Below are 16125 nucleotides of genomic sequence, written 5' to 3'. Positions count from 1 at the left end.
ATTACATATTTTAAAGCACTCTGCCACAGAATTATACATTGCTTGATGCAATACATGTAGGTGTTCCTGATACTAAAAGATATTTCAGATTCTGTCTTTAAGAACTCAAACCATGGGATTTATGAACAAAGCAACGTCAAACATCAGAAATAAAACTGCAGCTTTTGAAGTCTCCTACAACAAACCTTAATGATATTACACCCTTTGATGTGCATCATTGCAATTGTGATATCTATAGCAGAAAACCAAAACTAAACAACTACAGTCAGAACTGTAGCTGCAACCATCTTAGTAACATGATGCAATTGTTCAGTGAATCAGCATCTCAATCAGTGAAGTGCACCATCTATTCTCCTAAAGTGTTTTGTCAGTCTAGAATGAAATGCCATAAAAACTGCAAAGAAAATTACAACTGGGTTGGATACTAGAATTTTCAAATGCATATTTCCCTAATTTAAAGGGTTTGAGGCTAGAGGAGAGAGACAGAGAGAGAGGAGTTGTTTCCATTTAATGACTCAAGCACAGTTTGGTTTAGATAGCACATTTGATTTGGGAACCTATTAGCTGGTAATGACTCTTTGGAGAGAAAAAGAATTGGATTCCCTTATTACTTGTTTGATTAGCAATATCTGTAATTCCATGGTGTTGCAAAATAGCTCAGCATTAAAACTGAGCTATTTTCCATCATTTGTAGAAGCAGAAGCATAAACACTGTAAAGGCTGAGTTGTCATGTGAAACACATACATGGAAAATCTTCAGTAATCTTACGGGCACTAGAATAAGGAAAGTAAAATTAGGTAACGTACATATAGAGGATTCGCTTTTCAGAAGTGTTTGTGTGTGTATACGTCAGAAATAGGTATTAAGATAAGGATGACAACAACCTAAGTAGTTGCTATTTAAGCAAAGAGATGTAAGAAAGCTACATTTCAAATGACCTTTTAATAGAGGAAATTAAGCAACAGTTTGATTAATGACAGCACTGTAGACCCATATTGCTGAAGAACATCATTAAAAGATAACTGCACTGAAGAGATTAGAAGGGTAAAAAGGGGGAGGGCAAGTATAATTGAAGGGGAAAAAATAAATTCCAGATGTCTGATTTGCCTTTTATTTACAACAGAATAAGTAGTCTAGTAAATTATAAGGAGAAACACTCATGTAAAGTCAATAGCAGGATTCTGCCCACCAAGCTGATATGAAGTTGCATTTTATAACAGTGATCCCCCCAATGACTAACTTTTCTATGTTAGAACAGGGAATAGAAAGTAAAAGAATGTAAAGGCGAACAGACACAACAGAATTCAACCTTAAATGATGAGCAGCGTTTAGGAATGAAATGCTACTTTATACATAGCTTCTTTCATCTAAACTATAAATACTTCAAAAACATGAATTAAGAAGCCCAAGAGCCCATCAAAATCCATGCTCAGACATGGAGTTCATTCTGCATAGAATGAACTACTATTTTAAGAGAAAAGTGTGGTGTAGAGGAGTAACAAGCATGTGATAACAGCAGAGGTGCTGAAAGTACTATTCACAGGATCATGCCAGAGGCAACAGGGCTATAAACTCACCAGGTCAGCTACTCATTAAAAGAAAGTAACCTTAGGAGTGAGTAATGCTGATTTTAGGAATAAAATAAGTAAATAAATAAATAGAGAGAACAAAGAACAAGTAATTCTACATATGTAAAACACAGCAGGTACAGTGAAAACTGATATACAGACTTGCAGGCTAGTAGACAAAGATCAATGCCAGGGTTTGAGGGCACCAATAGGTCTTAGTTGTCCCAACCAGCCACCCGGGGATCCACACCCTGCTCTTGGGCTCAGGACCCCATTTCATCTCCCGCTGGGGCTCCCAGGCACCACCTGAGCCACATCGTGGGCATTCCTGCACCCAGCTCTGTCCCCCTGCTCTTCCCAACTGATTGACTGGGCTTCCTGGCTTGACCTCAGACCTAACTCATCCCCTCATGTAGGGTGACCTCTAGACAATCAACAACCTGTCCGTGCCACCAGCACTGCCCACCCTGCTTGGGGATTACAGGTCAGCACAGCCCCGCTTCCTGGAAATCAAGGTGTGTGTTGGAAAAAGGCATTAAAAAAACAAAAACAAAAAAAAAAACCCAACCCTGGGCAGATCTTCCCATGAGGAGGAAAGACTCCCTTCACCATCAATATCAATGTCTGTGTTGTCCTCCCAGCAAAGAGCTTGGGATGCTTGCAACCCACCATAGCCTCCCATCCCAGCTGCAGCCATGTGCTGCTGGACCCAGAATTACTGCAGAAAGGAGTAGACACGAGGGAGCACGTGTATATGTATTATATACTTTTTTTTTTTTTTTAAATCAGGACTTTTCCTCTGTAATAGTATTTTTATTTTCCTTTCTCATTTTTTGGAATAATCAGGTCTAGGTAAATATCTATTTTTGATTATACTGTTAAGATTTGAATTAGGCTAACAGCAAAGTTGTGGCTTGCTCATAAGACGCCTTTCTTCATCTCAGAAATTCCACATGCTGTCGTTTTAAAAAGCTGGTGGAGAACATGGGCAACCTAGGCTGTAATTTGGATGCAATGAATCCTGCTTCCAACTTCAAGAGTATTCCACCAGCTGAAAACATTTCAGATTTTGTATGCAAATCCCCAAAGAAAAAGAGATTGCCTATTTTGTTTCATTGGTTTTTGTTTTCTGAGGAAATAGAATATGGTCTGGGTAGGAGCAACATAATTCCTGCAGGAGTAGGAAAACTAGAGAAGCAGTGCAAATAAGCCAACCTTCTACAATACTGGTGTTTTGCCACTGTTATGGATTTTCAGGGTTCGCAAGACTGGGGCACTGTAGTCCCTTGGTCTCTTATTCCTCCCTGAACTCAAAAGAATTCTTAATTCCCACTCCCCAACGCCAGCTCGTTATATCCCCAGACACACATTTTTGGGAAACAATTCACAAGTTAACTCTCCAAGAACCTGTTGAATTTTAGTAAGATCTTTTAGACTGATATTATTTAGAAGAAAATCAAATGAACAGCATTCAGAGCAATAATTTTCTGTTAATCTAAAGCTTCATGTTTAAGCGTGTCATATTCCTGTGAAATTTGAGATCGATATCAAAATGGTATGTGCACAGGCATCTAGAAATAGCAAGAAAACCAAGAAAATTCCTACGGGTGAAGTTTAAAACTTGCATTCAGGCCTTGGAATAAATTTGCATACCTCTAAGGATATAATTACACCAGACAGAGCATCATACTTATGCACCTATGCTTCCAGTAACCACATGTCAAGTTAGCTTGGTTATTTCTGAACAATACTGCATTGTTTTCACAGGAAAACATGCAAGGGGTAAGTTTCCTAAGGCACTAGAAATGCTGAATGATAGCAATTATTAATAAGGTGGGGAACAAGTGAAATCAGTAAAGCACATCAAGGCTATTTAGTTTTGCTCCAGCAAGCATGGCACTGCCAGTGTTCGTTTGCCCTATGAACACGGTATGCCCTTTTAACTGAAGGCCATCATGCAACTGTGTGGTGCAACTTCATCAACATTAGAAATTTGGCCCATGCTGGTACATGTTATTAGTAGCACGGTTTTCTCTGTGGTGCAATGGAGTGCAATTACTGTCAAACTCAATGGAGAAGAGACACATTCCCGTTATAAAACGGTCTGTCAGACACCTGAAACAAACATTAGCACTAGTATTTTAAGATGAAAATGCTTTTGATTTAAAAATACTGCCCAACGTTGTTTTGGCCCCGAACATACGATAGAGCGAGTCCTTACCTCCTCTTTTGTTGAGCTTAGCGTATCCTGGCACGTAGCTGCTTGTCATAGACGACGAACTGCCGAAGGAAGAGTGGGGGAGTGCCGAGACCAGAGGTTCATCGCATTTTTCTGAAACGCAAGAAAACAGATTTGCTGCATGTTGTCATTCAGTCAGACACACTAAGGGGCAATGCAGTCTGTCTTTTTATTTTGAGTAATACCCCAGCCTCCTTATTTTTGTATGTGGGGGATGCCTTTGGATGCAAAGGTCTCCGAGTAGTAGGAAAACGCTATCGGCCCACTTTAGATTACACATGGAAAAATAAAGCTAAAGGAAACTAACAATTTTTCCATAAAGACTTCAACACGGTTTGGTAATACTAATCCTTAACTGTAGGCCACCACTCTTATTAAGGATATTATTAAGAAAAAAAAAGTAATTGTTATTGTGAAAGCTTCATGAAAAGCAGATAAGGTAAACTTTTAGTTCTGTGATAGAAGTGCTGATAATCTGATATTTTAATAAAAAATAAATTAGTATACATGAATCAATGCCTATGAATTACCACATATTACCAATTTACTGAGCAAATAAGTTAAGGAAATAATCTTTTAATAGTTTTTTTTTTAGTATAATCTCTATAATCCGTTTGAGCACTTCACTTCTATTTTGCTTAGTATAAAGAAGATTAACTTGGTATTAACATCTAAGATAGATGGGGAAAAAAATGATCCAAATCTTTGCCTTTCTAATAAAGAAAAAAGTTTAAAAGGAATCATCTGCTGTCGTTTTTTCTACAAACTACGTAAGTTCAAACGAAAAAGCTGGCTGCTGATTTTTCAAATGCTTCGAGCAGTTAATGCACTGCTCTTTGCTCTGTTTTTTTTCCTCAGTCACTCCAACCGATGTGTGAAATACATAGATTAAATTACCCATCTACATTTTAGGTGCATCCTCACAAGAAAAAAAAAAAAGCAACCTGCCCCCATCAGTTTGATTACTTAAAAAAAAAAAAAAATATATATATATATATACACACACACACACAGAGCAACACAGGGTCTGCTTTAAAGGGAAACACCCTCAGTTTAGGCACCCGGAAAACAGCAGGTCCTCCCCGATGTTGGGCAGCATCCCCAACACCGCCACGCCAGGTAACTTTGGTACAAGCCTTTGGTTACCCAGCCCCTGAGCTTGCACCACGTGCAGAGAATGAATTACTCCCATCCTCAAAAGAGGAATTTTAAATAAAAATAGGAAATGCAAGTGAATCAAGCCATGTATAAGATGGGGCTCCTACAACTTCCAGTGCCGCGTAAGGAAAAATAAAATGACTTACACAGCGACAGAGATCGAAGCACGGCAGTACAGAAGGACCCTAGTTCGTGAATCGGTATTCTGACATTTAACCAAATAAGACGCCTTCACGAACCTCCCATAGTTTAAGGGAGAAAAAATTCATACGCGTATCCAGGCAAGAGCAAAGGGCACTTGCTTTACACTAAATTAAAGGCCAACCCCAGTGCCTTTAAAAAGTTCACTAAGGCCGTATTTAATGGCAGCATTTTGACACGGGAAGATAGACGGTTTTAAGCATTAGCGTTCATACCACAGGAGAGGCACCTCGCCGCCCCCTCGCCCCTCCAAACAGCGCCTACGCGGACAGGCCGACTGTAAGATCTTGGCTGGCAGTGGGCAGAGCAAGTTGCCAAAAAAGCATTGCTGACGTTTTTGGTAACCTATCAAGATTTTTTTTGGGGGGTGGGGGGGAGGTTGTTTTGTTGTTTTTTTTTTTTCCCCCCAACTTATACGCTGCTGACAAAGCGCTCTCTGCCACTTCATGCTTTTAGCCAGCTAAAACTAGTCATTTGTCATTAATACTGCTGCACAGATAAAAACAGAAAAGACATTTAAAAATAAGAGATCACTTAAGAAGTGCGCTAAGTACTCTTAGCGAAACTTCTTTATAGCTTTTTCCCATGCTTATCTAACAGAGTAGTTACTGCAAAGGAAAAGCAGGTCCTCAGGAATACTGCAAGCTTAAGTTGAAAATTTTATTTTTTCAGCTTCATTCCCCCCCCCCATACATTTCCACATGAACTCTTATTAAAATCAGCTATAAAAAAAAGAAATTAAGCCACTAGTTACACTGGAAAATGTAATCAAATTAAAAAACAAAAAACAAGAAGCTAGAGACAAATCTAATTACATACATTTATTTATGTAATATAGCCCAAATGTGCTCACACTTATTTTTTTGTGTGTGTGTGTGTGTATATATATGTACACACACAGTTATTAACATACACATACATATGCAGTAAGAGTACAGAAAAAGTGTTATCAGTCCCGTGTAATCCTCCCTAGGAATCAGTAAGCCTACTTTACCCAATATGGGGCTTATCTCATGCATGGGTAGCAATGCCAAAGGAACCAAATCTGAACACTTATAAAACCTTTTTGTTATATAGCATCTGATCCGTCATTCCTCACGCTTCCAGAAAAAATCTGTTAAATTTATATCTGAGAGGGATTTTCTGTATTTAAATCAAATTCTTAAGTTTATATGATTTCTCCCCCTCCTCCGAAACACACGCCCACAGTCCCATGTTTTCTAGATGACCATAGCACTTCTTACTCATCGTTTTCTTTAAGGGGAAAAAAGAAAACCTTGTATCTTTGCAGAAGAATATCAGGAATAGGAAGATCTAGCAGTAAAAAAAAATTCACTACTGTTGCAATTTGATAGATCATTGAGCATAATGGGAAACTACTGGTCATGGCATTTTAGCAATATTTGTAAAACAAAAGAGCTACCCTATTACACAACAGAACAGCTCAAAAAAGGGGGGGAGGGTTAAGTAGCACTGGAATCTTAATTTCAAACTGTAGGAAAAAAAAAAGCTGTATTTTAGAAAACGTTCAGAAACAACCCATCATAGCTGGAAAAACACATCTCCAAATAGCAGAAATTCAGGAGAACTTACTGTCTCACAGATCCCAGTAACTATTGAGGAAATCTTTACCTCCTCTTCTTACTTTGACATAGTACTTACTGCTACAGGTGATGAATCTAAGCAAAAGGAAGTATGTAAAACCTTGTTCAGAAATGGGACTAGTTTTTAAGTCATCACTCCCCTGCACAGCCTCGCCTGTCTCTCGCTTCCACTAACACCTCCTCCTGGACCAAAGGAATACGACAGGCAAGCTTGGCATAGTCCAAAAGACAATAAAAGCCTGTAGGCAGTATCACTCTGTAATCGCTGTTGTGGTCAAAATTTTTTTACAGCCTTTCATGAACACGTTTTGTTTGGGGTATGTGTGTTTTATGAGTACTGAATCTGGACCTTTTGCTTTTTCAGCTTGCTTAGAAGGACCAGTACTGGGGAAAAAGGAGAATATCTGATTTAGGTTTCCCTCACTGTTATTTAGAGCCACGCTCTCTTCCCACACCTGCTTTGGGAGGCCAACCAATACCTCACTTTCTCACTGGAGACTTCCATATATTTTGAAACCTAAATGAGAGGGCAGATTTGTCTGGTTTTTTGTTTTTGTTTGTTTTTAGACAGAGTTCTAGGAAAGAATTTTATTTAAAGTGAATAGACATGTTAAAAAAGGTATTAAATCCCATCAATAACTCATGGCTGTAGGCCCTACAGAAAAAAGTTAAAGGGCTGCTTACACTAGCTAGTGTTTCTAACCCCATATGAAAGTTTCACAAAATATATTGTAGTATTTAAACTTTCTTTGCAATAGAAAATGCTGTTACGCTACAGATTTAAAAAAAAAAAAAAAACAACCTTAGGAACCTTTGGCTCTTTCAGCAGTTTTAGTTATTTCCTGCAGAATCTTTTTTTTTTTTTTTTAACGTACTAAAACCAGAATCATATATACCTTCTTGTTACTGAGGTATAATGGCTTTCCCTATATAAGTCAGTGTACTATGCCCTGTTAATCAATTACAGGGCACACTCTCCTGCTAGCATCGCAGCACCAAAGAAATAAACTCTCCTCCATGCCATTTATCTCAGTGATGTATTAACACCCAAGCCAACTCACATCCATTTAAATGTTAAACTTTCTGATTCAAAACCACGCTTCCACTCTACTTGCTTTTGTTCAGATAGAAAAAGTTGATAACAAAAGTTGATAACAACGTAGCAGGTACGATGACATTCGCTACTCGTAGACTTTCCTAGCTGGAGGAGAATTGCAATGTATTTCCATTAGAAGCAAGGGGATGCTAAAGTTTACTTGAGATCCAAACAACTGGACAGATTAAACAGAAGAAAGGTCACTTAAGGCTAATAAATACAAGTGCAAAACCTTTAAAAGCCACTAGCCTCAAATTTCTGAGGACTGAAAGTCTACACACCAGGGAAGGATCCCCACACGCTTGCCCTGTTCATGGTTGGTCTTTGGCATCTGCTCTTGTTCTGGAATTCACACACTCAACCAGATCAGGAAAGGATATACACCACACTAGGCAGACTATACAAGGGATGTCTTCTACTTTGCCTGCAGTTGTTTTACTTCCCATTTAGTTAATCCATGAACTGTCTGGGGGAACTGGGACCAGACTGCTCAAAGGAACAGGCCTCAACCATAGCACAAAGCAGAGCGCATGCACACAGCTCTTGATTTATAAACCCCAGAGGCTAAAGCTTAATTCTCATTATACCAGTGACTTCAGGGGCTTTTTGTGGGAAAAGAGGAGTAAAAACCCAGTGCTTCACTTCACAGAAGCCTATTCGAATGCTTAGCTACCTGGTCAATGAAGAGACGACCTGCAAAGTTGATGACATCTTTTATCAAACTGGTCCCTTTGAGTAAATGAAAAAGACCATCTCTAGTTCATCCTTATCTCCTTTACACTTACACATGGCAACCGTGGGTTAGAATGCATAAGAAATACTGTACATTTGGAAATTTTAAGAAACAGGAGCAATGCATTTTTACAACCATAGGTGTTTTCCACTAATAATTTGAAGTGACATTTCAGGATATCTCAGAATCGCTTGCAAAGATTCTGACAGCAAAGAAAAAGAACTAGAGATGTCTGCAGCGCCTCCAAAAGAGAAAAAATTTTGGACACTGGTAAATAGTAGTCATCAGAAATAACTGACAGCAACTTATAACAGTGCTTCTTGAGAACAAGTGTTTTACCATCATTATGGCCCACTGCACAATGAGGAACAGCCTTTTCAAAAAATAAAACACACATTCATTCATCCTTCTTCAAAATCTTCAGTCAAGATTCTCTTTCAATTTATAATCATGCTGCTCTGGAATACTAGTTAAGACATAAACAAAATGCTAATAATGACCTGGGGGTGAGGGAGGCCAATGACAAAAAAAAGCACCCATGCATCATCTGCATATCCTAGACATGTAGACAGTCTGGAAAGCTGGTCAACTTAGATGGAAAAGAGTAATTGAATGAAATAACAGTAAGATGTTTTGGGTCAAAAAAAGCCACAACTCATTACTAGCATACTGTGAAACAGATGAGTCAATTTTAAGTACAGTGTTAAAATACACTTTCGACTGACTACTTTGCTTTTACATGAAAAAAAAAAAAAACACTTTTCACTTAGCAAGCATAACATATTACTAGCACATCCAACTGAATTATACAAAAAATTCTGCCAAGTGCAAGAAAAGTTTAAAGCAACTTTTAATCCTTACTTGAAATGCAAGAAGGCTCCTATTTTAAAATACAAATCATAATGCAAATGTTGGGGAGCAAGGGACACAATCATATCATCTGGGTTTAATTTGTATTGTGTGCTAAATGCTAGTTATCCTAAATACTTTCTCTCCCATTTTGAATACACAGGGTGATTTCTCTGCAGCGTGCTCAGGAAAAAGAATAGGCCATCAAGCACTTGCAAAAAGCAGTCATGAGATTGCAAAGTCACTCTGGAATATGGATAAATACATATGGGTATTGGCATATCTCCAATGAGAGCCAACAGGAATATTAATACGGCTATTCTGGATTGCAACGTATTCGTGTGTCAAGACAACCTTACACCTCATATTTCATTTCGAATTATAAAATCTACTTATGTATGCTTGTATCCACCATGTTTAATTCACAAGACTGAGTAGGGGTACCTCTATCCTCAAAGAGGAGGTGTGAACAAGTATAATTTGCTAGAATACTTTAAGCATTGTTTCAAATGCACTTTTAAAGTGACAGTAATCAAAAGTGGGAGATGCTATGAAGCAGCTTGTGGTCAATGGTAACCCATTTGCCAAAAAGCCTTCTAAGCAGGTTTTTTTTTTTTTTTGAGGATGACAGCCTGTCACAGGTTTAACTGCAATAACAAGAAAAGCAACCCCAGCCAAGCTTCTCAGCCTGTTGCTGAGTATGACAAAACTCTAGCCAAGCCCTTCATCACATAGGACAGAGGTGGTGCTGAAGAAGCCCTTTTCTTAGTCCTCAGAAGGCCTCTGATCAGAGCACTGAATGCTGATGATGGTGACTGACAAATGCCACTTGGGGTGCAGCTCATTCCCCAAGCCACCTCTCAACTTATTTCCAAGTCAAATGATACAGTATTAACCATAAAGAGGAGTCAGCAAAGAGGTTATCAAGAGAAGACCTTCTCTAAAGAGACAAGAGAATATTTGCCCATCAGGCACACTTGTAAACAATAGCCTTTGCTACATTTAGCATTTAAGGTGGTTCAATAACCCTTTGCTTTATGCCAATCCTGCTGTGTTTTTCTCGACTGTAAGAGATAATGTGTGGGTGCGGGTAGTAGTGCTGTTCCCTTTAAATAAAAAGCCAACTTTACTTCCCAGCAGTTCACTTGGACCAGTTAATTAACCAGATAGGGACAATATTTGGTAGAGTGATTGAGGGAAGCCTCACTTCTGACTCCTTTCTGTCCCATCGACTGTCCCAAATAGAACCTCCTTCTGTATTATGTTTACATTAGAAGGATACCAAGAAAACCCCAAAACCCACATACTCACTTTTAAAAATACCTGAAGTCAGAATAGAGCTGTCCAGCAAAGAAAACCATCCCACAGCATATGTACACAGTGCAAAACATGACTGCTGAGTCGGTCTTCTCCCACCTTGGTCCACCAGAACCCACTCACTGTTAGCAGCTCTGCGCGCACACACACACACACGTTGTAATCTACTGGTTACCATTCCCATTTGGGTGTCAAAGTCAGCACAAGTCTTGCATAAGTCTCATTCGGCTTTTTGTTTGCTGCTCCTACTGACATCCATTTTTTTGATCTGTTATTTCTCACCATGCTCTTGTGAATGCAGTGTACTTGCCGTATTGCAGAAGTCTTCAGCTTTGCTGACATGACTGACGTTTCCCAGAGCAGTCTTGACAGACCACTAGTGAGCCAAGTTCACATTCAGCCTCCTAAGCAAATGATTCCAAGTGTAACTGAATCTTTTCAGTAAATATCTCCAGAGCTCAGCTGTTATCTAAAAGATTAGAGCGGCTCATATTGATCTCCTGCAATGTTTCATATTCCACTTTGAGTCGCGTAGCGTCAATAGAGATAACACACTGCTGCTCAAAAGGGTGGCTGCTACTGAAGAGGAAGAAAATGTAGCAGCTGCTTTTCCCCCTCCAAGGTGAAGCCATAAATTACATGAATTTAGAGGTCTCTGCACAAGGTTACTACCTCTCAGGTTTATTTCAACAAATAAGAACTCCCCCTCTGTGTCTTTCTACAGATTTCTGTAAGGAAAGGAACAAGGCTAAGGTAATGTTTTTCATGGAGGTTACTTTTGTTCAGAGAAGCAAACAGGTAATGAGGGCTGTTTCTTTACTCCTGTTCCAATTTCTGAATTATTCATTGTGCAACACTGGACGAGTCACTGGGGCCAAATTTCTGAATAGCATCTGGATGCCCAAAGGCAATACAGTACCTTATGAGATTTTCAAAGCACCCTTGTGTAACTGAAATTCATTTCTGACACCTATAGACTACTTTTTAGAGTAGCCAAAGCCTTATTAATCTCAAAGGTAGTGATAAGGCTACATACTAGGACACTACTCCATCCAAGGACCAGGCTACCAATGCATAAGAATACTTTCTTCTTTTGAGGCTTCATTAAAAATATTGTTAGCTTTCCTGGGAAACATCAAAACTAGTAATATCATAATAGTAGCTTAAATACGTAATGTGGTCTCCGACCACAGTCGGATGCTGTGTGACATTTGATGAAAGGCAGCGCAGCCAGACACGTGGTCCACAGTACTCCCCACACTCCTGTCTTTAATGATATTTAGTTCAAGCGTTTTCTAATAGTCAGTAGTTAATCACAGAGATCTACAATTTAACTAGGGAGGGGTTTTTTTTTGGATAAAATATCTAATTTTTAATCATTACAAATATAGTGATGTACAAAGTAGTCTCTAAAATTCAGATTTAACAAAATCTCAACTTTTACTTTCACAAAGAAAAATAAAAAGTGTACACAATTTGTGCACTTTTCTTTCTCAGGAAAGCTTTCACAAATATTTTTGTAAAATAATCTCAATTCAGAATTTTTCAGTATTCTATTTCAAAAGAGGAGGAGTCTTTAAAATAAGAGTGGTGCCTTACTCTATTTAGTAACATTCTATTGTGAATGATTAAAAAAAAAAAGTATTAAATGCAGTCTTTAATGCTTCTAGGCTATATCTCCAGTAAGATTTTTGAAGTGTTTTTTAGTGGAAGAGATTGTGGAAAAAGAATATCTCAGATTTTCTCAGAAAAGAGAATTCTTCTATCTCCTTAAAACAAACCAAGACAAAAACTATTCCAAATATTTTTGTTTTAGAGCCCACAGAGCTATTCTAATATTGATTAAGAATCACAGTAAAGCATGCTACAGTACATTGAGAATTTGGCAACTGTTCATACCACTCCACTAGTGGATCTTTTATGAACAAATTTATGAACTACTTGACACACTGTGCAAATGAAAAATTGCATTAGCAACACCTTCCCTTCTAGCCTATCAGTTTCTAAAACAATTGAGCGAGTCATGTCTGAAATAGTCCAAAGCAAGTCAGCTTGTCTGCGCACTAGGGATTTCATTAAACTGTCCTGAGCACCTAAGGAATAGCAGCCTCTTAACCCTATCCAAAGTAATTCATACATATTTTCCTAGCATATCCAGTCCTCAGATGGTGCGTCAGTTCTTAGCCTTCTGACATCCAAATACACTTCTTCACTTCCTTGCTACAGTAATTACACACTACCAGTAGTTTAAGAGTAAGGATAGCGTATTTATAATATGCAGGTGCTCTCTACAGCTGACCACCATCCAGTGGTATAGCATATAAAGAGAAATAACAGTTTTCCTATTTCAGAAATGTTTATTTGCCATTTTTAAATGCATTATTCTTTCCCATAATGTTATTTTTTATTTTATAATAAAAATATCTTAGATGGATGCCAAGTTAATAACACAACTAGTACATAAATAAGCTTGCCATAATGTGAGGTCTGTCAGCTGACTGCCCAAGAGGTACTGCTACATAAGGCCTAGAGGTCCTCTGGGGCTCTACCAGGCACGCACTGAAATTTCCAGGAACGGTATGAACTTATATAATGAGGTAAAGAACAAGAAATTCCACACATGCAATAGGTACATCTCTGAGAACAATTTAAGTTTTTCTTTTGCCAGAAGAAGTCTTCTTTGTGGTCTCATCCAAACTACCAAAACAAGCCATACACAACATCTACCAGATTTAAAGAGGCAGAGATTAAAAATGTCACTGAAGCCTTAATCAGTGACTGAAATAGCCATTTTGGGTTCATTTTCCAGAGAATCTGTGGTTTTCCAAAAGTTTTCCTTGATGGAATTCACCTGAGAAACACACACACCAGTCCTACGAGGTTTGGCACTGAACCATTCCACAGAAATTTTAAGGTAAGGTTGCTGAATACTACGGAGGATGTTATAGCCAACTGAGCTGCTGCTTCAACATCTTTGTAGGTACGTATGATTTTTCACAGACAGAGGTGTCTAACAGCATTAAGCACAGAGAAGCCTGAAGTCAGGCTACATTAAAAGGTTTAGAGCGAAAAGCCGTGTGTGCAGGGGCTGAACCAACACCACAGGGCTGGAGAACAGAAGAGAGCACTGAAAAAGTCTTCCCAATTTGTCCCGTCAAGTCTGCTTTAATTTAAAATACATTAGCCAATTAACTAGTTTGTGTTCTTCCTCAGTCTGCCCTATGTTAACATGCTGTAGCAGTCTGGGTTTTTTTTTTGTTATTGTTGGGGGTTTTTTTGTTTGCTTTATGATCCAGGGATAAGACAATAATAGATAACAACCATCTTCCCGAATAAGATTTTTAACGACAGTCAGTTTAACTTTTTAATCATCACTTCAGCAGGTTTCCATCTCCAAGATAAAAGCTTAATTTAAAATAGAACAAAATATACGATATTTTCCTCAAAAGAATACATTCTTATTGTAATGATCCTTTAGTTATAGCAGTTTTATATTGACATAAATTTACTGAACTGAGAGCTGTTATACCAGGCTCAATCTACTTTAAGTAGGATCAAAACAGCCGGCATGGGACTTCAAAAATTGCTAGGTACTTGAATATAAAAATAAGGCCAGAAAGAGCCAAGTATTAATCCTCAAAACGTATAGCACAAGCACAGAAATAAATATACTCTCAATTTTGTGCATAGAATAGGACTATCAAATCATTTCACAAAAAGAAGGAAATAAGCCTCATAACAGATAATAAAACATTCTTGTTTATCCACTTACAGATTGAAACATCTGACAGAAGTCTCAGAGTAAAACTAACTCAGAGCCAAAGCTGCAGATTCCTAGCTGAATGCCTTTGCTACAGGAAAACTACCCTTCCCCTCCAGTGGCTGGGGAGGGAACTAAGCTCCTACCAGACAGGGAAAATATTTAACACAATGAACCATATAAAGCACCTGCCATATGTGTTTAGATAAGGAAAGATGGAAGTTAGAGAACACAAAATGCAGTAGAAAATAGTTTCTCAATTTGTACAGCACAATAAAAACACAACTTAAGCTTGGACCCAGTGTTCTTTCAAAGACGCTTTATTAGTTCCACACCAGTGCTGGTGTTGGTTATTTCCATCACCCCTCGGGGAGGGAAAAAAAAAAAAAACCCACAGACAGACGCATCATCTTCATAGCAGAAAGGTACCTAATACTTGGCTACTTCTCAGTCGCCTACTGTTAGAAGTAGATGATAAAAGTGTGATGATAAAAGTAAAAGCCAATAGGCATATGACCTATGAAATTTAACTCTATTACACTAGCAGCTTCTCTTCAGAGGAAAGGACAAATAAGGTCTAACCTCAGCTTCTCTCCTCTTCACTTTAAGCTTCCCCCCCCAGCTACAAGCACAAAAGACCTTTTCAATTCCTGTTGCTGAAGCAAAAGGGAATCATCTTTGATTGCATTCTTCACACACTTTTGTACGAGTTCATTCTCTCGTAGTTCAAAAGTGTCAAATGACCATATAAATTAAATTGTGATGATACATTGATTTCACTGAAAGTATCAACAAAATGGTTCCTGAAAAGATATCTTAGCTGATGAAAGAAGAAATGCATTTCACCTTTAACCTTAGTATTGCATTAACCTAGGGTGTGTATGGCATACGTTTAACATCTTGCTTTAAGTTCCCCAAAACAGAAGATCCCATTACTTTCAAAGACAGCTTCCAAAAAATGGAATTTGCTGCATCTTTTGGTCTTTCAGAGCCAATATCTTAGAGTAACTTTGAGGAACAGAACTGGAGATGGAAAGGAGACTAGAACCCCCTCCTGAAGTGGAGATTTATTGATTTTTGATGGAGAAAACGTTTATGGCAAGATAATATTTCACATATTGTACAGTACCTAAAGACTATTATATTGAGAAAACTTAAGAAAAAAAAAATTAGAGTCCTGCCTAAGAGATGAGGCTTTAGGCTTAGTTCGCTCAGTTTGGTTGGACTAGAAACAAAGTACCAAAAACTGGCATTAAGAAGATACAAAAATTGTTTAGTTTTGACTCCAGTTTATGTCCTTTTCTATTTAAGTAGAAGTGAAAAACAGGCAAAATCCATAAATACTTTATTAGATTTAAAAACCTCCAAAGAAATGCAGGAACATTTGATATTAGGAAAATATGAATGTCCTAGTCCAGATTTCTAAACTCTTTTCCCATTGTAGGCTGAAAACAGCAGGCTGCTTTAGAGGCAGCCTGCAAGATAAAATATTCACAGATAATTGTTATATGCACTCTGAAACTCAAACCAATTATGTAACACGGCTGTGAATTTTGTCACTAGAGGCCCAAATCTCTTAGACTTTTCTAATTTTTAGTG

The 16125-nt window shown here is 38.2% G+C and overlaps 1 protein-coding gene across 2 annotated transcripts in view; it reads right to left on the bottom strand.

The window, feature by feature from the left end:
- CNTNAP2 (contactin associated protein 2) overlaps positions 1–16125 on the bottom strand; it is a 1135762-nt gene that overhangs the window by 784948 nt on the left and 334689 nt on the right. For both annotated transcript variants that reach the window (XM_068936036.1, XM_068936037.1), the window contains exon 2: positions 3791–3901. In XM_068936036.1, the coding sequence (XP_068792137.1) occupies positions 3791–3901 (111 nt within the window). The remainder of the gene's footprint in view (positions 1–3790; positions 3902–16125) is intronic.

Source organism: Struthio camelus, chromosome 2 (genome assembly GCF_040807025.1).
Source record: "Struthio camelus isolate bStrCam1 chromosome 2, bStrCam1.hap1, whole genome shotgun sequence".
NCBI classification, from domain to species: Eukaryota; Metazoa; Chordata; class Aves; order Struthioniformes; family Struthionidae; genus Struthio; species Struthio camelus.
This window is presented reverse-complemented; position numbering and strand designations above follow the sequence as displayed.